Source organism: Catharus ustulatus, chromosome 7 (assembly GCF_009819885.2).
Source record: "Catharus ustulatus isolate bCatUst1 chromosome 7, bCatUst1.pri.v2, whole genome shotgun sequence".
Lineage (NCBI taxonomy): Eukaryota > Metazoa > Chordata > Aves > Passeriformes > Turdidae > Catharus > Catharus ustulatus.
Genome location: NC_046227.1, coordinates 35,047,345 through 35,072,164, shown reverse-complemented (window position 1 = coordinate 35,072,164; position 24,820 = coordinate 35,047,345). Strand labels below are relative to the sequence as shown.

At 38.7% G+C, this 24,820-nt stretch overlaps 1 protein-coding gene across 1 annotated transcript in view; it reads left to right on the top strand.

Moving 5' to 3' along the window:
• LOC116998804 (low-density lipoprotein receptor-related protein 1B-like) overlaps positions 1 to 24,820 on the top strand; it is a 535,307-nt gene that overhangs the window by 326,811 nt on the left and 183,676 nt on the right. The window contains exons 4-6 of the mRNA XM_033064919.2: positions 14,569 to 14,688; positions 16,012 to 16,140; positions 22,123 to 22,380. Coding sequence (XP_032920810.1) covers positions 14,569 to 14,688; positions 16,012 to 16,140; positions 22,123 to 22,380 — 507 coding nt within the window. The remainder of the gene's footprint in view (positions 1 to 14,568; positions 14,689 to 16,011; positions 16,141 to 22,122; positions 22,381 to 24,820) is intronic.

Here is a 24,820-nt window from a genome sequence, read left to right as displayed (position 1 = left end):
TGGATTTATGTAAATTCAAAACTCATCTCATTAAAGTTGAAACTGGTGCTTTCACCATGCTGTATGTTCCCACAGACCTGGAGTTACCTGTGGGGTACAGAGGAGGGCTAAGTAATGGCATCACTTAGGAACACCCCTTAGGGCATGGCTTTGTGGGACAGAGATGGAGGATTTTCTCCAGATATTTTAAGTATCACTTAAAGTTGCACTATTGCAAATATAAAAACCTTGCTGTGCCACAGTGAGGTTAATTGTGGAAAGAATAAAACAACCCTCAGTGGGTGTGTGTCTAATGCAGATTCCTCTTGTGATCTACTGTATTCTCTTAAAATGTGGATTTCTTATCAGGTGACTCCCATTGTATGCTTCTGAAAATGGATCAGCTCAGGAAAGGGAAACATGACAGAGCTGAAAAAGGATTTAACACCAAAACTGGTGTAGCAAACCAAAAAAAATTTTTTGGCATCTGCAGAACGAATTTGCTGTCTCATGTTAAAAGAAATGCATGTGCAACAACTATTAACACTACACTAAAGAAATCACCAAAGCTGCTTGTGAACTGACATTTAACCACTGAATGCTACAGGGTTTGTCCTTCTCCTTCTGAGTCTGAGGAGGGATGTGTGGAAGGACTGTGGGAAATGGGACTTGCTGTCTCCTCATCACTCTGAAATGCCACTGACACATACCAACAGGAAAAAAAAAAACCAACAAAAACTGGTTAAATTAATGAACACTGCGGCATTTACAAAGCTTCAGATGATGTCAGGATGGAACCATTTGGTGAGGGGATGTGGTCCCACAGCTCCAGAGGGAGGCCAGCAGTAAGTGTGACTGGAGTTCACTCACAGTTGGCATTAAAGCGTGAAACAAAAAAACAAACACATCAGGTTTGACACATCTTGAATAGTTTCAATTAATTCTACAGCTGTAGTCAGGTAACAGTGAGGAGTTTTCAATAATGAATTTTGTAATCTGACTTTTCCTACAACCTCATCGACAGAATCAGGAAAGGAAAAATGCTGCAAAATAACAATTTTACCTTCTGAGACCTCTCCTCTTTTAAATGTGGCAGTGGAATTGTTTTTCACAGTTATGTGAAAAATACTGTGCATTTTTCTTTTAGTTGAACATGCCCTGTATTTGAGAGGCAGTTGAAAGAAAAGCCTTTTGTTTCTGGTGTCCTTTATTCTGTATGCTGGATTGAGAGCAGTGAAAAAGTTTGGGAGAAGTAGAAAATGCTGCTTTTTGGAGAATAATTGAATGTGTTCAGAATGGGGAACATTTGATGGTGTGGTGGAGGGAGGGACAATGAGGAGCATGGAGCAAACTTGAAAACTTGGGAGATATCAAAAAGACGTGTCCAAACAAGGCACACACACCAAAAAAAAAAAAAAAAACAAACAAACAAACAAACAAAAGCAAAAAGCTACTAGACTGTGCAGAATAAAGCAAGTTTTTTTTCTAAATTTGAATAGAGCCTTTATATTTTGCTTTTTCAAAAAAGTGAAGGTGAAGTCCGCACATTTAAATTTTTCTGTTGCTACAAATGCTCTCCCAATTTAATTATCAGTTTCTGTTTTCTGCTTGAAGAATTTAATTATCCTGCAACCATTCTAATTCATTTCCTCTTTAACTGCTTCTTCTTATTCACAGTAATAATCTATTCAGATTGTTTGCTTTAAAGACCGTTTTGATATTCAGGTACTTAATGGCTTTTATTAAAAGTCAGTAAATAAATAAATTATATCTTCAATAATTTTACTTCTTTTTCTTTTTTTTTTCTTTTTTCGTTTATTTTTGTGTTTTCTTGGCTATTCCAATTTAATCTTTAACTTTGGGTATGCTTAAGCTTTTGCTGGTAATAGGGAATAGCAAGAAGATAATTAAGCCCCAGGTTTGTTTCAGTGATGTTTCATAAACATATTTGAGTTTGTCTCTTCACACATAAGGACATAGCTATCACAACCATGCAAACAGTACCATTTTCCAGGCACAAGTCCAGTAGCAATAATGCAAAATATTGTAGACACGCTGTTTGCAGCCTGTTTTTGGTTTAGTATCACTTTGCAGGGAGCAAAATTGTGATTTTCTAACTGTGCATTTCTTGTAATCGCTGTTCCAACTCCCAGTGGGATCAAATTTTCTAGAAATGCTGAGAGTACTTCTCTCAGTGGAGAAAAAGTCTCTTTGTAGTCTGAGCATCCTCTGAGAAATTCTGCTACCAAGTCAAGTGAAAGAGAACATCTAATCCCAACTAAAGATGTTCCACAGCTGGAAAAGGCTTCCTGCATTCAAGGAGCTCTTCCAGGGAAAGTTTTGTGTTATTTAGTGATAAAAGCTGCTCTGGAATTCTCTGGTTTCATGACCAGGAACTCACTAACACACAGCCATGATTCAGGAGGGAGGTTTGTTTCTTGTTCTTTGATCTGGTCATGACTACACAAAAGAAAATCAAAATGAGGCATTTTGTCCAATTTCAAAACCATTTGAAAGGGTAAAACACAGCTCTTTTTGAAAATTCTTCAAATGACACACAAAGTTTGCAGCCTGCTGAAAGCTGTCTCCTGTAAGAAGTCTTTATAGAGGAGTAAATGAATATTTTTTTTCATTTTTCCAAGCAGTAAGATCTTTATCTTCTGATGTTAATACTAGCTAGGAGAACCCTGTAACTTAGGTTCTTTAACTATACATTGCAAAATATTTATTCTGTATTTCATAAATATGATATAATGAGATATATACATAATTAAAGGTATTTTGACAATATTTTGTCTGAAAAAAAATGTTGCAAATGTTTTAGACTTGTAAATCTAGATTTTACTTAATTTTGCTTTTGCTTTTTGGTGTTTTGATTACAGTTGATTTTTCAACTGTAAATCTAGATTTTACTTAAATAAAATACAGAGATAACAGTTTTGGAGTAGTCTTAATGGTACACTGTTATACTGAATAATTTCATTTCCAAATAGTCCTAATCTTGCAAAAATTCAGTCTCACATGCAAAACATAGCTACAAATAAAAGCTAAGGTGATGCCCTTGTTGATTAACTCCATAATTTGGATGTAGGTGGCTTTGCCTACTGAACACTACATGGGTAGAGCTTTGTAGTTATTTAAGGAGGAAAAAATGAGGTTCTCTCCCAAACCTGGAATGAGCCAAGAGCAACTGGAGTTACATCCATCTTCTGAGTTTCTAGTTGAAGAAATTGTGAAAAGCTACACTATGCTAGTGTATGTGCTGTACTTGATGGAGAGAATATCTCAAAATAATGTTTGAGAGAAGCAGTGATCTGCACCAAAACTGAATTCATTGTCTTAAGCCAAGCCCTTGGGACTGTTGGACTGTTCTCTGAAATTATCAGAAGATTTAGGAATAGATTCTGGAAAAAAAGAAATAGAAACAGATTTTTTTCCTCTCTCCTTTTGCTTTTTTCTGCCTTGAGAAGACAGGGAAGAGTCAGGTTAACTTTTAATGTGCCAGAATGTAGTAGCTGATTTTTGAAGTAGCACATGAAGCCCTTGTGTAAATACCTTGGCAATTCCATATTTATTCTCAGGAGCTGGAAATAAGGCTGATCTTTGTGATGCCCTTCAACCTCCAAAGCACATCACCTGAGTCTCTCATTTTCAGTGTTATCCTTTGCAGCTGTGCCTCCAATAATCTTGGGCTCTGGAATGCTGAAATTGGCTCTGAGAATCATCATGTTTTATTAACTTTTTTTGTCAGCCTTTTCTGTTTGTGGCCTGGAGAATGAAGCAAGGGGCAGAACACAGGGATTACTTTTATTTACGTTATGACCACTAATAAAATGTGTAAATGACATCTCCTGTGAAAAACTGCATTTTTCTTTTCTTTTACATGCAAAGGTACATGCAGCTACATAAAAATATAACTGTACTTGATCATAAAAGCTACAGGTGGCTGAAATGATTCATCACTGGAGTTTCTGTTCACCAGTTCTTTGATTTATAGGATGGAAAAAGGAAAGACTTTTATTTTGGGCTCTAGAGACTTGAAATGCTTTAAAAAAAAAAAAATCCTGAAAAAACAGCTGGAGAACTTACAATGAAAAAAATACCAAATGACATTATCTTATGTAAAATATCCAGTAAAATTAAGGTTTCCTGCATATATTATGTGTGGCTATGGCAATAGCATGCATGGGCTATAAGGATGCCCTGGGTAGGTCTCTGGTTGCAGCTGAATGAAGAAATGAATGAAAAGCAGTTCTTGGCCTTCTGTTGCCTTCAAACTCAGTGCCACTGAATCAATCACACATTGCCAAAGTCTAAGGGCTCATTAGTTGGTTAAAATATAAGAAATGCAACAAGGGAAGATGAGTCATGGTGAAATGGCAGCAAATGTTGCCATAGTTTGCAGTGCTGCTGCCGATTGTGTTTTCAGCTTGTGCTCTGAGTTTGGTGCTTCCAGAAAAGTTGTTGGTGAGCAATCCCAGGTGGATGTCAGGTGAGATGACACCAAATCACCAAACATGAACTTGTGTATGTTCTCCCAAACACTGGGACAGCAGGTTTGAGTCACAGTGATTTCCTTGGCTTTGGGATGTGATGGTTCCCATTTCCTGGCTCCTCTGGACACGTGCATTTCACAGAATCACAGAATACTGGGTTGGAAGAGACCTCCAGGTTCATCGAGTCCAACCCATGCCCTAACACCTCAGCTAAACCATGGCACCAAGTGCCACATCCAGTCTTTTTAAACACAGCCAGGGATGGTGACTCCACACCTCCCCAGGAAGACAGCTCCAGTACTTGATGACTCTTTGTGTAAAAAAGCTTTTCCTAATGTCCAACCTGTATTTTCCTTGGTTCAGCTTAACCAGCTTGAGACTGTCCCCTCTGGTTCTGTCAGTGCTGCCTGGAGAAAGAGCCCAACCCCAGCTGAGCACAGCCACCTTTCAGGGAGCTGTAGGGATTGATAAGGTCATCCCTGAGCCTCCTTTTCTCCAGGCTGAACACCCCCAGCTCCCTCAGCCTTTCCTCACAGGGTTTGTGTTCCAAGCCCCTCCCCAGCCTCGGTGCCTCCTCTGGATGCGCTCGAGCGTCTCAAGGTCCTTCCTAAACTGAGGGGCCAGAACTGGACACAGCACTCCAGGTGTGGCCTCACCAGTGCTGAGTACAGGGGAAGAATGACCTCCCTGCTCCTGCTGGCCACACCATTCCTGATCCAGGCACACGTGTGAGATGGTGACAGCACAAGTGAGAGATTCTCAGGAAAGCACTGCCAACAGTACCTTGAGAACTGGCAATTGTGAGTTGTTCCAGGCACCAGCAGCAATATGCAACTTAAAGTAGAATTTGTCATGAATTGTTCTCTTCCAATGGGACAAACTCCAAAAGTCAACTTGAATCCCACCCTGCTTGCTACAAGGAAAAATTTAAATGTTCAGCCTGTTCAGTTGTCTGAACACCTGCTTGTGAGAGAGTGAATTACTTATTGTAGCCCCTGCCAGAGTCAGGACTACATATGTCTGTCTCCTTGGAATAAAAAAAGTCAACAATTGAATAAGGATTTTATTTCTTCAGTATAGTTTTTCCTTGCTACCAGTTTTTAATTTCACTTCTAACTTAAAGTCCTTTCTGTTATCCTTCACTGGGTTCAGTTTGCACATAAACAACGTTCACTTACTGAATCACGTTTGGTTCTCTGGAACCTGCTGCTATTTTTGTAATTGATTCCAAGTCCTTGGCTGAGTTTCTAGGAAGGCTCTGCCTCATGAGCCTGAGGTTTCTGCTTGGCAATTTTTTGAGAATTTTATCTGTCAAGCGTGGTTGTGCTCATGAAGAGAAGCAATTTCTGAGGTACTACTTCCATGAAGAGGCATGAAATTGGGTGTTGGGAAAAGCTATTCTAGGTGTCTTCTGTGATTTCAGAATGATTTAGTTATGTTTTTCCGCATAACTACAATCTGAGCAAAGTAAATAAAGATGCCAACTTTTTTTTTTTTCCTTCTTCTTCACGCTCCTACCTCAAGTATCAGTAAAAGAAAATTAATAAGCTTTTGACCTCTCTGCCATGTTTTAAAAGCTCCACACCCTTCCCAGGCTCCTCAACATTACCAGATTTCCAGAGCTTCCCTGAGAGGCTTCCTGACATCCTTTAGTACCACAAAACATTCCTGAGCATTTTCCCCACCACAACCTGCTCTCCTCCTGGCAGCAAATTGCTGCTCTGGTGTCCAAGCATTCCTCAGGCACTGAACTGCAGTTTACTTACAAGGCTGAGAAATTGTGAGTTAATGCTGGAAATGTTTTATACAACTAAGTCCAGACTACTAGAAAGCCCAGGTGATCGGCTCCTGTTGACTTCTGGATTCCTCTGTAGTTTATCCATTCAGTCATTCACAGAATTTATCACTCCCTACTTTCATCTTTGGCTCTTTTAACATGTGCAGTATTGTCAGGCCTCATATTTCATTAGACATACTTAAAGATTATTATCTGTATCTCAATGAACATGCATTCAATACCATGAAAATTGGTATATTGAATGATATTGAAAATGCCTAAAACTATAAACAGGTTTACATCAGCTTAAATAAATGTGTATTCTTCTCAAAGCTATTCTTTTAAATTTATATCTTGTATCCAGGTTAAAAAAAGAGATAAATTACTCTCTTCAGTCATGAAATCATTTACCCAGTTTGTTATTTCCCCTGTGAACTTTTCTTTAGTTTATGCTTGTGTATGGCAGCCAAGGTATAACTAAAACAGCAAAAGGTCAGGATAATGAGCCATTTCCATGGGTGAAGCCAATATTTCTCTACATGCCTCCTACCTGCTGATCTCATCTTTTAAAGTGTTGTGTGATGCTATGGTTGAAGAACACCACATAAAACAAATTGTTTTGAAGCTGAGCCAAATATTGTAGGTCAAGATTCAGGCAGGCAGAAATTTCAATAGTACATCCTTGAAAAATAAACTTATCCATGAACTGGGTAGGGAGATGCTGTTCAGTAATATTTTTGAGATGGTTCTATTCATGTCTGAAAGGAAGTGCTGAATGTTCTGGAAGATTTTATTCCCTCATTTAACCTTTCTTTCCTGCAACACTCCTTCTTCTCTCTGACTTTGATATGTTGGAAATGACAGCAGGGAAAAAAAAAACAAACCTGTCTTTCCTAAGTTATATCTTATTACTTAGAAGCAGCCTGAACTTACTCAGCAAGACGTGCCCATTTTCACTGAACAATAATCACAGCGAGACACTTCTGGCTGTGTGCAGACTGTCAAGCAGATTAAACAAGATATGTAATTTTCCTGTAATCATAAAACAGACAAACACGTTGTAATGTCTATTTAAAATAACAAATTAAGTTGTTCAGCGACTGATTGCCAACACAGAGACAGTGATGTGGGGAAAGATACAACAGAGGGTTGAGATACATCAGGTGATTTGTGAAGTGCAATCCATGTGCCACCATGCTCACTTTGAGCTGCTCTTTTCCAGGTAAAACTTCCTGCATCTCTTGTTGCTACAGCCCAAGGGTTTTTTTTCTTTCTTTCTTTCTTTTTTTTTTTTTTTGTTTTTTGTGGTTTTTTGTGTTTTGGGGTTTTTTTGTTTGTTTTTGTTGTTTTTTGTTTTGGTTTTTGTTGTTGTGTTGCTGTTGTTGTTTTGTTTAATTTTGTTTTGGGTTGGGATTAAATGTGTTAAATTTTTTTGTTTGGGCTTAGATATTTGATAATTTTTATTTATATTATATTTTTACAAACCTTTAGTTTTACATTTCTTTAAGCTAACTGAACTTTCCTTATTATTAGGCCCTTTAAGGGCTAATTGTTTAATTAATAAACTAGACAAATTATTTTTAACTCAATAACTAACCACTTGTGGCTAGAAATGCTGATTTTATCTAATTGCACAATAGTACTCATGAAGAAGGTAAAGAAGGACAAACTTCTGCCTTAATATTTTCATTTTGCTTTTTATATATTATTATATACTATTACTATATATTACTATGTTTTAAAAGTTTAAATTCTAAGTTTTCCACCATGTGATATTACACACTTCTATTTAAACTACACACCTATGAGCCTAGTTTTATTATTTATTTTTGGAAGTTTTCTCCACAGCTTCAGGTCAAAAGCAGTGTTTTCTTGGGGGTCAGTGCTTGTCAGTACAGAAAGTCTAAAATTTGAGTTTCTAGGGTTTCAACATGGCTCTGACACTGTATATTTTTAAAAATGAATTATAACTAACATGACAAAAGTCTAGTTTTTAAGCTTTACATGACAGCATTGCCCTCACAGCAGTTGTTTAGGGGGGAACAGGAGTGCCCAGGTGTTTGTTGAGCCTCAGGGATGTTCACACATCTCAGCCCATCAGCCTTTCCTCCACAGGATGCACCAGTTGCTGCACAAGTGTTCTCAGGTTCAGTCAATACTGCTGGGAAAAAGGCTCAGTTGCCTGATGATGATAATAATGAAAAAGGGTGGAAATACAGCAATCTGTGAATTCATTTTATCCAGTAACTATTTTATGGAAAATTTAGGAGCAGTCTGGTACCCAGGACAAAGCACCATCCTCAAGCATAATTTCTCTCCCTCTGTATTAAAAATATAATTTTAAAACCCCAGCCTTAGGAAAAGATTCTGCTCTCAGGAGTTTGAGCACGTGGAATTACCCATCAACAGTCCTAACTCAAACATCTCAGCTGTGTGCAGGAAAAGTTATACCCAGGACTTAGAATTGGCTTTAGCTTGCAGTCAGAGCTTAGGATGCAGAGTTTTAACTTGTGTTTCTGGGGTCTGATTACCCTGTCGTGAATTGTACAGAAATCCTGCCTGATGGATCTTGGGGCAGGGCAGCTGGGGCTGCCTACAAACCCGAGCTGTAAATGGCTGAGTCTTTAACATAACCCAGTTTATTTTTCTGAATGGATGGTTAATTCTAGGAACTGATAAAAACCAACATTTTTGACTGAATTTGACAGAGGACACCCACAGCAGGGCTGTAAGGTCACAATCTCTGATTTCCATGTCTCTTTTTCTGTAGTGCATCCACCACAACAGAATTATGGGCTGAGGTGTCTGACAAAGTTCATTACAGTTCTGTCTTTCTTTCTTTCATGGTAAGATATTAAAAACTAATAACATGGCCAACAAATGTAAGATAAAAACAAGCTGCATTATTTCAGTCCAGCAGTTGAATTCTATCAATCAAGCCACTCTTTTCTGCCAGAGAAGCAATCCATGGAGCTTTACATTGTGTTTCTAGCATCAACAATAGCAAACAAACAAAAAACTTAGGGTAGATTACAACAAAGTGTAATTTGTGAAAGGGTCGTTCTTCAAAAACTCAAAACATAAACCAGAAAAGAAAAAAAAAGCTTGCAGCATATGTGTGATAAGAATAGTCCAGACTTCAGTGTGAATATTGAATGACAAAAACTGAATAAAACAGAGATAAGATCAAGTAAATTTATGAAACACAAAGATGCTGAAAAGAATCCAACTATTTAAGAGGAAAAAGAATGCATAGAGTGCAATTAGAAAAGCAGTCCAGTAACAAGCTCCTGTAAGTTTTCCTTTGGGTATATTGCAGACACAAGGCAGAAAAAGGATTAATCTTAGTTCCCTAATGAAAACTTGTGTTTTAGTGTCAGGTAGTGTGTTGTTTCAGGAACACAGTGAAGGAAGCTCTTGGGTCATGTAAAAGGTTTCTGGTATTTCAGGGCCCTTTCCATATGTGGTTTTTTCTTGGTCTATCATGATCCATGTCAAAAGCAAGCACTTATTTTCTGTCCCTGCTGTTCCCACTCAAAGAGGAGTTTCAGAACCTGATTATGGTAATAGCTAAGAACCTGCTCATTTTCTGCCAGAATTTATTAATGGGCAATTTGTACTCATTTGTGCTTCTGCCAATAGCCCTTTAGTTTAAATTGTCTCTTTCCTCGCTGTTGATCCTCTGATATATTCATAGACAGCAGTCATAATTCCTCTTCATTTTCATCCCCTGGCACCAATCAAGACCAAAATCTGCAGTGTCCCCTCAGATTGCAGCTCTCCATTCCCCTGCTAATCCCTCAGGCTGTGATTCTGCTTAAAGCTGAGTTTATTCTCCACACATCCATCGGGGTGTGCACAGCTGCCAGCAGCTGCCTCCTGGAAGGAGAGCACTCAGGAGCATCCTGGGGCTTGGCATCAACACTTCCACTGTGAGAAACTCTTCTCCCAGTGCTCTCAGCTATGCATTTCCCTTTTTCCCAGGCAACATTGCACTGGTAGCTCCTGGTCACTCTCTGATGAACTATGTGACAAGGATCCTTTGTTGCTTCAAATTGGGAAGTCCTTAACTGACAACAGAAGCTCTTTTATCCCCCTGGTGTATTGTCTGACACTTTCAACATGTAAACTTCAGCCAGTTTCTTTTATTTGCACCAGCTCTGTATTTTTGATGTTTATCAACGTTACATAATCAGTAAATTTTAATTCACAGAGTACTGAAAGGTTGTCAGTACTCTCCAGTATATATTGTCATTACAAAAAGAGCAGGACAGGATTTATACATAACAGAAATACATAGGAGACATAACTGGGAACCCACTGCAGCCAAGCTTCAGGAATAATGGCAAATAAATACATTTTGCTGTGTGTGCCTCAAGCCTGCTTTCATAAGGTCATACAGAATCACAGAAAGGTTTGGGTTGCAAGAGACCTTAAAGATCATCTCATTCCAACCCACACCACCCTGCCAAGGCCTGGGACACTTTCCCCATGATGAGGTTGCTCAGGGCTCCATCCAACCTGGCCTTGGTTGCTTTTCCTGTCAGGTATATTGGTAAATCTGTTCTACTTTTATTGACTATCCCCAATAGTACCCAAATAAATAAATTCAGCACTAAGAATTTTCAAGCTGAACTGCTTTTCCCCTTCATAGAAACAGCCAAAACATCTGAGCATGAGAACCTGGTGTGAACCCTTTGTGAACCTCGTGTCAGCTCGGGAGGAACTGACAAAAAGGATAGTCAGATCTATTGCTTAAACCTTTCATTAAAAAGCCATTCAGGAGAAGCTGGTTCCTTCTATCATTCATCTTGAATGAGCTATGATAAGCAGTGTGTTCATTGAACACAGAAGGAATAAATGAAGGCAGGATTTTATTACGGCGAATTCCTGCGGGAGCAGTTTGTCCAGGAAGCTTGCAGCTCCTCTGAGTCATTGTCAAAGGTGCAGCACTTTAGGGGAGATGAGATCAGCAGCAGCTTTGCCTGACTGACTACTCTCCTGTGGGACCAGATGCTGGGAGTTAGAGCAGCATGAAAGTCAGGAAGCATAAGGTTGGCATGGGAGTCTTTGAGAAAGCAAGGTGGCTTTTGAGGCAGACCTGGATCACAACTTCAGGGAGTTCATGGAGATGCAGGGAAGTGAAAAATACTGCCCTTCATGTCTCCTGTGGAAGAAAGAAAACACTGAACAAAATGACCTAAATCAGAATTGGATGAATTGTCACTGCTCCCCGGGCTTGGGGAAAGTAGATCATCCTAAAGACATCCACAGCTGCTCCTGCTACCCCGCATTTCTGCAAATCTCACGGATTGCTCTGGGTCTGCCACAGAGCTGTAAAGCTCTGTCCTGTTGTTTCCTTCAGTGCAGCTCCTTCCTTTAAATCTTGCACCAGAAATACCGGGCTTTGACAAATTCAGAGGTTTCTGTAGCTGTGATGAAAGTGGAAAGCTCAGTGATGCTCATTCTTCACTGCCTGTGTACTTTGTAAACCAGTTCTCGCTGAGAAAGGGAGATCAAAGTGGGTGCAGAATTTGAGAAAAGACAAGAAATGACAGTCCCTGGCTTTTATCTCTTTAAATGTCCTATCTGGAGCATTAAAAATATCAGTGTTCTGCTTCATGATTTTTCTTTGCCTCCTCACTTCCCAAGAAACCTGTTACAAATCTAACCAAGCCTTAAATGTATACACTGTCTTCCATAGCTTGTCCTTCAATATTTCAAACATTGCCAGAGGCAGTCAGACTCTGTTTTCTTCCAAAGGTTTTCAGAACCTGTATTGCAGCTATTACAAACTAGCTAGTAAAGTAGAAAATACATCTGCTATTTTACTGTTTAATGTTTTATTTATTAAAGGCATTTGGCAGAGGCCTAAATAACATTCCCCAACTCTTGGTCAGTCCTGAAGGGCTCAGGCAGTTGGACAAAATGATCATTGTAGGTCCCTTTCAAGTGAAATATTCTTTCCTAATCTATTCTATTTTATTTTATTCTATTTTTTTTATATTCTATCTGTTCTTACCCTCAGCTGTTATAACTGTTATTGTATTTTTGGCTTTTTCACTTATGGGCTCCCCCAGCAGGGTTAGCAGATTAACAACAGGCCAAAAAATTTTGGGGCCAGAAAGTGTCTGTCACAATAAGAAAACAAAATACATTTGAATTGATCTGATGAATAATTTAGGGGAGGAGGGGAAAACATCAGTCTGTAGTTAGAAACAGATGACAACTAACAGTGGTTCTTTAATGGTTTTGTATAGAAAATGCAACCATTTTGCAGGTAAAAGCCACTCACATGATACTGCAATAACTTAAAATTGATGAAATACAACAGTTTTTATGAAAAAAAAAATAACCAAAACAAAACAGACTGGTTTTTGATTGGTTTTTATTTTTATTTTTATTGGTTTGTTGGGTTTTTTGTTGCTTCAGGGTTTTTTTGTGGGGTTTTTTTTGGTTGTTTTGGGTTTTTTGGGGTTTTTTTGGTTTTTTTTTTAACTCCCCCCAGATAGACCTCACTTACCAATTTATTGTCACTGTTCTCCAGCTTTCCTGGCTGTGTGCAGGTTTATTCTGGTTCAGGCTGCTGCCTGTCTGCATCCATTAAAGAAAGAGTGCAAACAAAGCAAGTCCTGTTTGTGAGTCAAATAGTTCTCATGCAGTAGGAGCTCCTGGCTGTGGAGCATCAGACAAATATTGGAGGAAGGAAATTATAGGTGGTAAAGGATGGTTGATCCATGTTTGCTTAGAAAATGAGATGTATGTGTTGATTTTGCTCAGATAGACATTTTAAATCAGCAGGTGCCACCTTGTCATGCAGAATGATTTTTGGATACTTTTAGGGAGGTTCTCCAGTTTACCCTCTGTGTGGGACTTGTTTTTGGAAAGGTGCAGCAGATTTAAGGACTGCACTAGGGACAGAAAACCAACAAAACCCACTGCAGCCAAAAAATAGATTATCTTCTGTGCACAGGGGCCCAAAAGGCAGACAAATATACCAGGAGCCACTGGGAAATGGGCAGAGTTACACAGTGTGTGGTTTGTCACCCTCTGGGCAGCCTGTGTGGCACAGAGTTCTAGGAAATGCCCTGAGATAATTGTGTGAAACCACTTTCTTTTTAAAATAATTACATTAGAATAAGTAGTAACTTTGTGTGCCAGCCTCATCCACTTTTCTCCCAAAATTTCAGCTTTATTTTGACAGCGGCAGTCGCTCCAGAATGGAAGTTCCAGGGCTCAGATGCTGACAGAGACCCTTCTTCATATTCATTTCATTCTACTCCCAAGTAGAACTCGATGAATAATGATCAGACGGATTAAAACTGTTCACATATTCGGATACAGATTTCTCTTTTTCCTTAGGTCATACCCAGTTACTTAAAGCCAGGCCTGTAGCAAAAATTTCTCTGTCCATTTGCAGGTTATTTTCTGATCCATCTGCATAGTTTTGAAAAATATCCTCAGAGCACCTCCTCAAGCTGGGTTTCTCAATCTTTTTTTTTTTTTTTTTCCTGGAGGGAAAAAAGTGTGGTTCATTAAAATAGTGTGTTTTTTTGATCCTCAAAATTTTTGAAACACAGCACACAGCTTGAGGCTGGGAAGGGCTGGAACAGTTTTTGTTTGGCTTTGTGCTGTTTCATGCTGGAAAACATTGCAGTCTGTATTTCCACGAGATTTCTTCAGTTTGTTTACATCATGCCTTGTGCTGATGGTGTGTATTTTAGCAGGTTCTATGAAGGATGTCTGCAGTAATGATATATATAATCTCCACAGGTTTATCCAGCATTACATGTCCAACATTAAATTATTGAGGAAGAATGTATCCCCACTGTTTGGTGTGAAGGTTTTGTGGGCATCATTAAATCAAAATAAACTTTAAAAAATTAGAAAATCAATTGGTATGAGGAATAATAAAGACATAGATGTTGAAACATTTATCATAATCTCAGGTTTTTTATAATTGTTACCACTTCAGGATTTTTTTTTGGTTTGGTTTGGTTTTTTTTCTCAATAATTGCTATGGTTAACATGCAAAAAATGGATGTTTAAGCAGAGCAACAGTGTACCTCAATAATAAACTTGTGAGCAACTCTCAGTAGAAATAAAATGTTGATTTCTAATGTTTAACTTGCTGACATGCAGTTTTCATAACAAGCTCTTTACAGGGTGTGTGTGTGATATATTTCCAGCTAATGCAAATAGTGGTGGTGTTTCCTTCCTGAGACACACAATTAAATACATTTCAGCGTTTCTACAGTTTGTGATTTAGGAGTAACACAAATATTTAGTAACATCTTGCTCTGTTGCCGTTCCCAGAGCTGCTCCCCAGGTGCCAGCAGATGAATTGCCAGTACAAATGTGCCATCACCAGGAACAGCAGCCGGTGTTACTGCAGGGATGGCTATGAAACAGGCAGTGACGGGAGAAGCTGCACAGGTAAACGAGAAATTCAGTGTGACACGAACAGCCAGGTGTCCTGATGGTTTCCTGTTGGCTCTCAGGGGCAGGGAGCTGGGGGACAGCCAGGACAGCACCATCTCCTCCTCACCCTTCTGAGCTGCTGCTCAGGGACAAATGTGGGTTTTAGGGGCAGGGAATGGCAAAGAGGTCCCATCAAATGAGAGCCAAGCCCTCTGTCCCGACTCTCTAATGCTCCTGTGCCTCTCCTGAAGCTGCTGAAGGCTCAGCTGGACTGCAGCAGTTCTGGAGCCACAGCTCAGTTGTGTGAGCTGCTCTCCCGCCAGGAGAGACTCTACAACTTGGAGTGCTTCACCTCACAGCCATGAAGTCACACCTAGATTAGAATTTGATAAATGAACCACCCCAAGGTCATGCAACTTAGCTGGGAATGTTATTTTGGAGTAATTAACTGTAGACTGAAGCTGTAGACTTAAATTGTAGACTGTTCTCTTTCATTTTTTAAATATATGGCTCCTTCATTCTCTCTCCAGGTGTTTGTTTCTCTCTTTATTTTTTCTCTATTAATAATCATATTGGAGTTCTATGGCCCTATGGATGTTCTCACTCTCAATCACTCCTCTCTCCAACTAAAAGTACTAAGCCAGATTCTTCATAAATATAATTTATTATAAGTTCTTTCTCTCTATGGTTGTCTTGTTTCATGATTAAAAATATATCTCAGGAAATAATTTAAACAGCAAGTTTTTTAAAATGTCAATTTATTACTTAAACCCTCAACCACTGTTAAATAGCATATCTTGATTTTATGGTATTATCCTTGTACACCCTAGTAGAGAAAAATGTTCTTTATATTTATTGGAGGAGTATATAGTTTTTGATGTTGGATGGTGGTTTAATGGAGAGGTGGTGACAGCTCATTTAAGGAACTGTAAGACATTGCCAGCATAAATAGGTTGAGAAGGGTAATCAATTACTTCCTCTCCTGAAATGCTGCTCCATTCATCAGCCCTGATAACTAGTGATCTCCAGTATTAACAAGGACCCAAACGTCTCCTAACATGATGTAGGCATTGGAGACTACTTGAAGTAATGAAGGTTTTATCTTTCAAAATTAAGAGCTATTGAACTTGAAAACTCCTACCCTTCTTTCTGGCTATTTGAGTGATTTCAACAGCCAACATCCCTGATAAATTCGTGCTTTGAGAAGGGGAAAACATCAAGCTTCCCACCAAAATGATTCATGACTTAAACATCTCCCTTAGAATTCTCAATTTTATTGAATTTCTTTATTTTTTTTTTCCCTAATCCCTAAAGTAGATCTTGTTGATGTCCCTTTAGATGTGAATGAATGTGACACGTATGGAAGCTGCAGCCAGACGTGTGTAAATACAGATGGGTCCTACTCTTGCAGCTGTGTGGAGGGTTATGTGCTTCAGCCTGATAACAAGTCCTGCAAGGCCAAAACCAGTAAGTTCTGACATCTTTTTACCTTCCTGAAAACATATTGTGGTTCAGTCCTAGAAGATTTATGTGAAAAGAGAGAGATGAATGCAGGTGAGATGAACTTTGCTTCACTCGACTACAAAGAGCCACACAACAAGCTTAGAAAAAAACTTTTCACTTATTAAGACAATACTCCAAGGGAAATATCAAAAGTTATTATCTGGATATTATTAATTAAAGCAAAATACTCAATTCAGCCAAGATTAGAAGAGTTCCCAGTTTCCCTGTTCATAAATAAATCAAAGATTTTCCTCACACAAACAAAAAAGTCTGTTTACTCTGGGAAGACAATGGAGACAGGGGAAATGATCATGAGGTAATTGTACCCTTAGGATGAAAAAAGACATGAGATTGCTTTGTCCTTGCATTATCCCAAGAGGTGAATTTCCTGATATACATATTCACATGAGGCTTTTTGTTGCTTAGTGCATGTTTTCATTACTTATAGTGGATTGGGTATTTGAGGAAATTAGTCAATTGTGCTTAATGAGGCAATATAGTACACAGTGTTTTCTTATTCAGCATAATGAATTAACAATGCTTTTTTATTAAAAACCCAAGAAGGTTCCTTAAGGAATTCTCCAACATCCACAATGCTGAAGCATATGCAGCTGAGTATGAAGTAATATTTATTGTAAATATTTTAAGCCTTTCTTTTTGTAACTATTTTGCCATCAGAAAACAGGAAGGTCTAGTGATGGTTTTGAGGCTTCCCCACCTAAAGAGCATTACTAAATGTGTCCTTCCTTGATCACCTCTAGGAGTTAAAGAGTATTTTCCTGATTATACTGTTTTTTCTTGATCCATATATGCACATTATTTTTATTTTTTTTTAATTCACAGTGAAGTTTTGTGAGATAAGAAATCCCATGCAAAGTAAAAATAATTTTTTATTCTTCTTTCTTCACTACATGAAAATCAATAATGCAATTCTAGATTAGGAAATCCTCATGGTGTCAGGGCTTGAGGTGACCCTTTTGGTTTCCCTTTTTACAGACAGTTTACAGTAGTTAGCTGTTGGTGTCAAGATGAAACAAATCACATTAATAAGGAAATTCTCTGTATTTTTGTTACTTTATCATGTTTATTTGACAGAAGTTTTCACTTTTTTTTGGTATTTTTTGAAAGGAATCACTACTCACTAATCAAAGAAATCCCTGTAGGGCAACACAAACTAGGGTCATGGTGCTGCACAGAAATGGGTGTTGCCAATTTTTTTGGTTTTTTTGAAAAAAATAGCTTTGGATCAGAAGAACAGAATCCAAGGGGAAAAAAAAATCAGGTGTTTAAGGCAAAAAAGAGCCCCAGCACTTAGAAACCCATCAATTTTTATCCTTAAAGAATCTAAAGCAAATAAGGATGGAAAAAGAGCAACGTCTCTTCTTTGTCTACATTTGGCAAAAGCAGTTGACAAACAGGTGAAGAACATGAGCTGAGGAACATTGAGCTCTGTGTGTAACAGCTGTGAGAGAGGAGCAGCAGCCCTAGAGGTGTAGGCTGGGCTTTCTGAGGAGCTTTGGATTTACCAAAATATGAGTGTTGGTCTAACACTGATACTCAACTGTGATGGACACAAGACTCTCTAACATTTAAAGTCACAAAGTGAATGTTTATTCAGCACTGGGCAGCAGTGTGAGGTAACCCTCTAATACACACTGCAAAATCACAGGTGGTCACAGAGTCTATTTATTGAGAACAGCTTCAAACAAATACATATTCATAATACCAGCCCCTCCCATCCCCTGCTTCCCATGGTAATTAACTTGAATGGCAATTAAGCAGCATGGTTGGCTTCTTGAATTAAGTCTGGGGTCGTTTTTGTGGGGAGGGGTCTGAAAAGGAGGAAGTAAGGTGAGTCTTCCTCGTCCTGACTTTTCTATCAATGACAACACAAATGGCTTTTGGGCAAACTCTAATCTTTCAAAGAATGAGTTTCTGGTTGCAATTGTTTGTGTTCTTTGGACCTACCTACCAGTTTCATCCTTTCCCATTGCAAGCACAGCTAAGCAAACATAAATTGACAGGCAATCAATTATTTAAGTTTCAGGTAACTATCTCAAGCCCAGTTTCTTCTAACTTTTAACTAAAATCCTAATTTCTTTAAGATCAGTGTTTCACTTTCAGTGCTGGTAACGGCAGATCTGCTGGGAATGGGAATTGCCATCCATGCTGAGAGCCTGGATGTGACACAGCTCCAAACACTGAGCTGGCCCATCTGAGAGGAGCTGGGAGGTTTCTGAGCCCTGAGGAGCAGGAGGGGCTGAGCAGGTCACACCTGGGGGTACCTGCAGGAGCCCTGCCCTGCGCTGGGGACAGCGCGGTGACCCCACAGCTCAGTTCCACATGGTCCCCAAGCCTGTCCCCTCTCACCATCTCTGGGGTGACACAATTTTAGTAGAGAACCCAGCACCTGGGAAGGTGCTGAGGCCTCTCCCCCATTCAATTCTGCATTTTCTTCCTCAGCACAATTAAATAACCATGGAGCTGAAAGCTTTTAGCTGCGCATTCCCTTTGGGAAGGATGTTAAAATAGGTATCAAAACAGCTGGGGGCTTTTTTTCCAGACTTTTAAAGCATATTTCCTTTTAGGAATAAAGAGGTAGTTAATGGTTTCTTCTGAGGTGAAAATGAAACAAAGCACAGCTTTGCTGAACAGAATTTAAGAACTTACTTGTTTACCAAGTTTTTATGCCTAAATTGCAAGGATTGCATGTGATGAGAAGAGTATTTAAGGAAAGAAAATTACAGACTTGGAGATATCTAGCTGAGGAAAAGAAATTCATCTGTTTCACAAAAGTTCCTCGTGTGTTTTATATCTCCAAAGCCAGTCTAGAGAGAAATGCATGGTAAAAAACATTTGTCATGTAGATAAAGTGAGATGAACTGATAATGACTAAAGAAACAAAAAAATTCTAGCATTTAGAAAAAAATATCAGCCCTGTTTAACTGATCTGACAAACATAATTTTCTTGTAAAATCTCACTAAACTAAGTTTTAAAACTTTAGAAATAAAGCAACCCATTTGTGAGATACATTATGGTTAAACATCAAAAATTATGTCAAAAAAATGGACTGCTCAGTACTTTTTCAGATTTTTATACAACACATATATTGGTGACAGCAAAGTCCTTAGATTTACAATGTATATCCCAGGAAAAGTGGTTTAAGCTGTTTGTAAACACTGAATTCTGGGCTTTATGCCTTTCATATCATTGTGGTGAAGAAAGATAGAAAATGCTGGCATTTCTGGGGTTTTTTTTCAGATGAGAAGTCTGTTGGCAGTGCAAAGCACCTTCATTTCTGATTTGTTGTGGCATCACTTATTGATCTCTATTTTAGACAAGATCAGGTAGGAGGGAAATGCAAGTCTTTCATCTTTTCCACTACTCTATCTTCAACATAATTCAAAGGAGGATGCTTTCATTTTAGTCAAGAAGGATGAATCATAAAACTTCCCTGGATTAAAGAGCTACTCACTTCTTATCTTTCCTATAAAATGAAAAAAAAAAAGGAAAAAAAAAGTGAAATTTGTGAAAAAATAACACACATGAAGTCCACCTGTTTGAAAAGCTGCTGGAACTCACCCTAAATCTGTCCACTAAACTTTTAAGCTGTGTAGAATCTCTTCTCAAGGAACAGACAGACAGTTTTTGTGAGAGTGAAGACATGGGTTTTTTTTAGTATCTCCTGTTTTCCATCTGCATTAGGCTATGCAATAAGTTGATTTATATATTTTGGTATGAAATTGTAATATTTTGTACAGTTTTATTGGCAATATATTCTGTTTTTCAAATTATGAAATCAGCCTTTATCTGAGCAACACTGAAGCAAGCAAGTAATCTACCCTCCTGTGAAAAACCATGATTAAATGCTTTAATCCATTGAATTATTTAATGTATTTATGCTTTAAAAATATGATTTCAAGCCTAATAATCCAGTTTCTGTATTTTTAATGTCTAATGGTGCCTGCTGAGCAGAACCTCTTGGCAGTGCCACGGGTCCTTCCAGCACCTTTGTCTGCAGCCAGGTTTGATTACAACTGCTGCTCAAGAGGTTTGAAGCTAATTCCTTTTAAGAATTCCCTTATGTCTTAGACCATAATACCAAAATACAACCTTTCTCTAGAGTTTAGTGAGGTATTAAATCCTCGTTGCAGTTTTCAATAGGTCAGTTCAAAGAAAAGAGCTGGTTCTGTCTCACAGCCCTAAACCACCTGGTGGCTTTGGAACTGCAAACAGCTCCTGTGAGCTGCCTTCTCTTTGAGGCTTTAGATATTGCAGACTGTGGAAATATCCGGCTTAACACAAAGAGCAAAAATCATAATAAAGGTCTTTTCACACTGCTGGTAGCTGGGGAAAGAGTGATTGAATCCAGAAGTAGGCAGTGGTGTTATTTTGTGGGGAGAGAGAGAAGCTGAGCACAGAGCTGTTGGATGTAAAAATAAATCCCCAGACTCAGCAGGATGCAGATGGAAGCACTCCTTTGTACCAGTCTGGAAAGTCTGGGGTGAGTGGGTGATAGGGACAGAAGTTCTTAAATCTGGCTTTCTTCTCAAGGGTAGCAAAAGTTGCTAAGAACAGGAGGAAAGAGAGATTTACAGGCACTGACTGCAGAGGGACCTATCTGGCAGATTTCAAACAAAAATTTCTTAGTGAGAACCCCTCCACTACCTTATCTTTTGGAAAGGGAAAAAAAAAACAAACAAGACTTGAGAGTTTCATGCATGGCTTGCACCACAAGGGATTGTTTTACAAAGAAATTCAATCCCTGCAGTTCTTGGATATCTTCTGAAATTCAAAGAAAAATAATTTTTGGATCTGATTGATAGAGGGGTAGAAGTGAATGTGAGGATGATGAGGACAGGCAGTAAGTTCCAAAAGTAATGCTGCAAGAGTGTGGATTTACACATGTTCATGTGGGATTTACTGGAGAGGGATGAGATGTGTGACAAGGCAGAATTTACCTTCTGGAATGAGGAAGGATAAATTAGGAGTGAATTAAAGCCACATTTGAAAGAATACACACTGAAGCTTTATAGAAATAAGAGTTTTTTACACAAAAAAATAAATAAATTAAAAAAAAATAAAAGAGCAGCAAGAATAAAAGCAGATACTAAGAACAGAACACCTACTGCTGTGGCTTTGAGAGAGACCCCTGAGCACTGTACTCACTGAAGAATTCTTTTGTCTTTAATCAGACCTGCTGATGAAGTACCATTTGTCAAATCCTTTTATTTATGCCATTTTTTTTTTCACCATTTAGACACCTGAAACTGCTTAGTGAACATTTGAGAACTCCATTAGGTGGAATGTTGATTGAAAGTGCTGCATGTCAATGCAGTGTTCAAACATTGATGCATTCCTTTGAAAACAAGCAGATTACATTGGGGTGAGAGCTCCTGATGTGGCAGCACAATTTTTTTTTCAGATATGCCTGAAACTGCAGAGTTTCTATTCTTTAAGGTTTCACTGCACTGGATTTTTTGTTAGGTTGGTTAAAACTTCTTCTAGTGGCACCCACTCCTCAGATTTTGTCTTATTTTGTAGGCTCTTAAATGAAAAAAGCATCTTAAAATTTCATGTGTCCTCATGAGTTCTGCAGGTTTTCCTGGCCTTAATTCTTTTTGGAATGCCAGTAATCTGGACAGAGATAATTTGCATAAGTTGTGTTTCATATTATGATTTAGGCATGAAAAATGTTGCAATAATGATACTTGGAATTAAACAGAGGCGTTGGGGCTGGGGTAATTAATTTTCTTTAATGATGTGAACCATTGGAACTGCGGGATAAAATAGACTAATAATTGGGAATATATGATAGTTATGAAAATAAAAACAAAATCAATTTATTACACACCTTAAAACAAGCAGGTAAGAACATTAAAAACTGCATTAAAAGCAAAAATATGAAATATACAGCTTTTAAACTCTCTTCACTTTGTTTTCAGGGCCTGCTGATAGAGCTCCTCTTCTCCTGATTGCAAGCTCTGAAAAGATTGAGGTTTTGTACCTCAATGGCAGCCAGATGTCTGCCAGGAGCCCTGTGAAGGGATCTGCAGTGGTGACCCTGGACTACAGCTACAGAGAGGACAGCCTGTGCTGGATTGAGTCCAGAGATGTCTCCAGTCAGCTCAAGTGCTCCAAGATCTCCAGAGCTGGGACCTTTCCAGAGGAGTGGACAATCAACATCGCCCAGTACCTGCACAGTAAGTACTGGCAGTGTTTTAGCTCCTGTGCTGGCAAACAGGAGCCTGCAGAAAGTGCTTTTGGGCTTGCAGGTGAAAACAGCCTTGAGGCATTAAATATTGTAGCTCACACTGAAGAGATTTTAGGGTTTTTCACTCATCTATTCAGCCTGAGGTGCAGTGTTTGTATCTATGCAATGGCTTTTAGCTGTGTGGTTTTATAGACTGGAAGTTACAAAACCAGCAGTGCAATGGAAGAAGAATTGTAAAAGGCTTCTTTTTCTATAGTGCTGCATAAAGCTCAAGAGTCATTCTTTGCTACTTGGACAATACCAACAATGAAATGGAATCATATTTAGCACAGCAACTATCACAGGTATGTTAGTTCTTAAAAATACCAAAATAGGTCCTGACTTACTGGAAACATACTGCTGCCTCTATATTTTTAATTAAGAAAATTTAAAAGCTCTAAAGTCATCACACAGAATTGGACTTTGCATTACAACGTTATTCCTCAGTCAGCTTTTCAATTTGTGGCACAGCTGCCTTATGAGCAAGGTGTTCATCCACAGACACACTGATGCTTAAAGTTTTAGTTTTCATATTTTCCAGATTCTGTACTGCATTGGTATATAACTCTGAGCTTCACATAAAGTGTTAGCAAGTTCTCTTCACAGCTTAGTTAGACAAAACAATCCTTTTCCAGCCCCAGAACCAAGGACACCATTGCAAGTTCAGGCCCAAAAGTCCAAACAGCAGCAAATTGAGGAGAGCAATCTGGGAGGGTGGGACTGCAGAACCTGGAGCTGGAATTGGACAATTAACCCCAGTATGGAAATGCACCAAAACTTATAAAAGTGTGAAAATTCATTTCCCAGGGTCCATCTTGGACAGAACCATGACCAGGCTCTTGTGCTGCCCAAGGTGTGTCCTTTGAAGGGCTTTTAATAAATATCTAAAATCCCTACTTTATTCCTTTAACTCTGTCTAGCCTCTGTTCTAGGTAGCCTCCCAAGGCATCAACATTAACATATGAACAGACTGAAAAATATCATACAAGGAGAAAAAAAAAAAAAAGGATTTTCTTCATCTTTCACAGAGATGGTCTAAAATTTAATCTAAGTTTGGAAAAACCCTTTTAAGGTGATATGTTTATCAAAGAACATCTCTGAAAGGATCTCAAACCCTCTGACTACCAGTTCACAAATACTCAAATCATTAATTTGTTTATAACTCTTAGAGGTGCAAAAGTGATAAATTCTCATTGAGATTGTGCTTTGGACTATCACGACAGCTGTTGTAAGGTGTGCTTATTGATGCAGGGTAAGGGGTTTTTTTAACCTATTTTCCTAATTTTATAACTATTGGAATAGTAAATTGAATTTTTAAAAAATCTATCCAAAAATAGAGTTTGGATTTTGGTGGTATTTTTATTCCCCACTCAACCACTCATTGTGAGTATTCTACTTTTAGTGAATGCTCTTATCCTAGGCATAAATATATTTGTTTGCAGGGGTTTTTTTGTTTTGTTTTGTTTTGTTTTGTTTTGTTTTATTTTTTTGGTGTTTTTCTTTCTCTCTTTTTGTTTTCTCTATTCAGTTGTGGGTTTTTTGGAGGGGTTTTAAGTATACTTAGGAAGGCTTTTTATACTTTAGATATCAAAATACCCCAAAGATCATGGTGATAGTATTTCATGGAGCTTTTCCAATCCACCCAGCCATTAATATTTTGTTTTCCTTTTAGCAACAAAAATCAAATTAACCACAGTCCTGGACAAAATGTGCCTTCTATTGAACTCTGTGTGTGCTCTGTCACTCGTTTGCACATCAGAGTGCACCTGAGCACTGTGGTTTGTGCTGCTCCACCCTTCCCCTGCCTTCCTGTCCCTCTGTTCCCTGCATGGCAAGAGAATTTCTGATCCTCTGTTGTCCTGATCTCCATCACTGCATCTGTTTGCTAAATCAAGGCCCTGGGATGGGTTTGAAATGAACACAGTGCCTGGAATTAATGAGCTGTTCATTTTTCATAGCGCCAGCACACACCAGCCTGTGGTCTCTAATATTCTGCTCCAACTTCCTGGTAATCATTCAATCTTTTTTAGATGAAGAATAATAATTCCCTTGGACATGAGCTGACTGTAGGGACTTGCTTTGACTTCTTTGATTTTGGAAATAGTGCTTAGGGACTTTAAAAAAAAACCCAAAACGTAGCTGGGAGCTCTGACTGACAAAGCCCTGCCAGTTTAGCTGTGGGAGGGTTTTCCCAAGCACACACATCCACAGACACTTCTGTTGTGCTGCTCACTGGAGCTGCATCAATCCCCACGGTCTGGGCATGTCTCCTCAGAGGAAGAAGCAGCATGAAAGTTACTTTTGTCCACCTAATTAGGATCTTCTAGACACCCCTGGAGTTATTCCTGCCAGGACATGGCAGGAATCTCATGCTGCTCTCCCTGGTATAT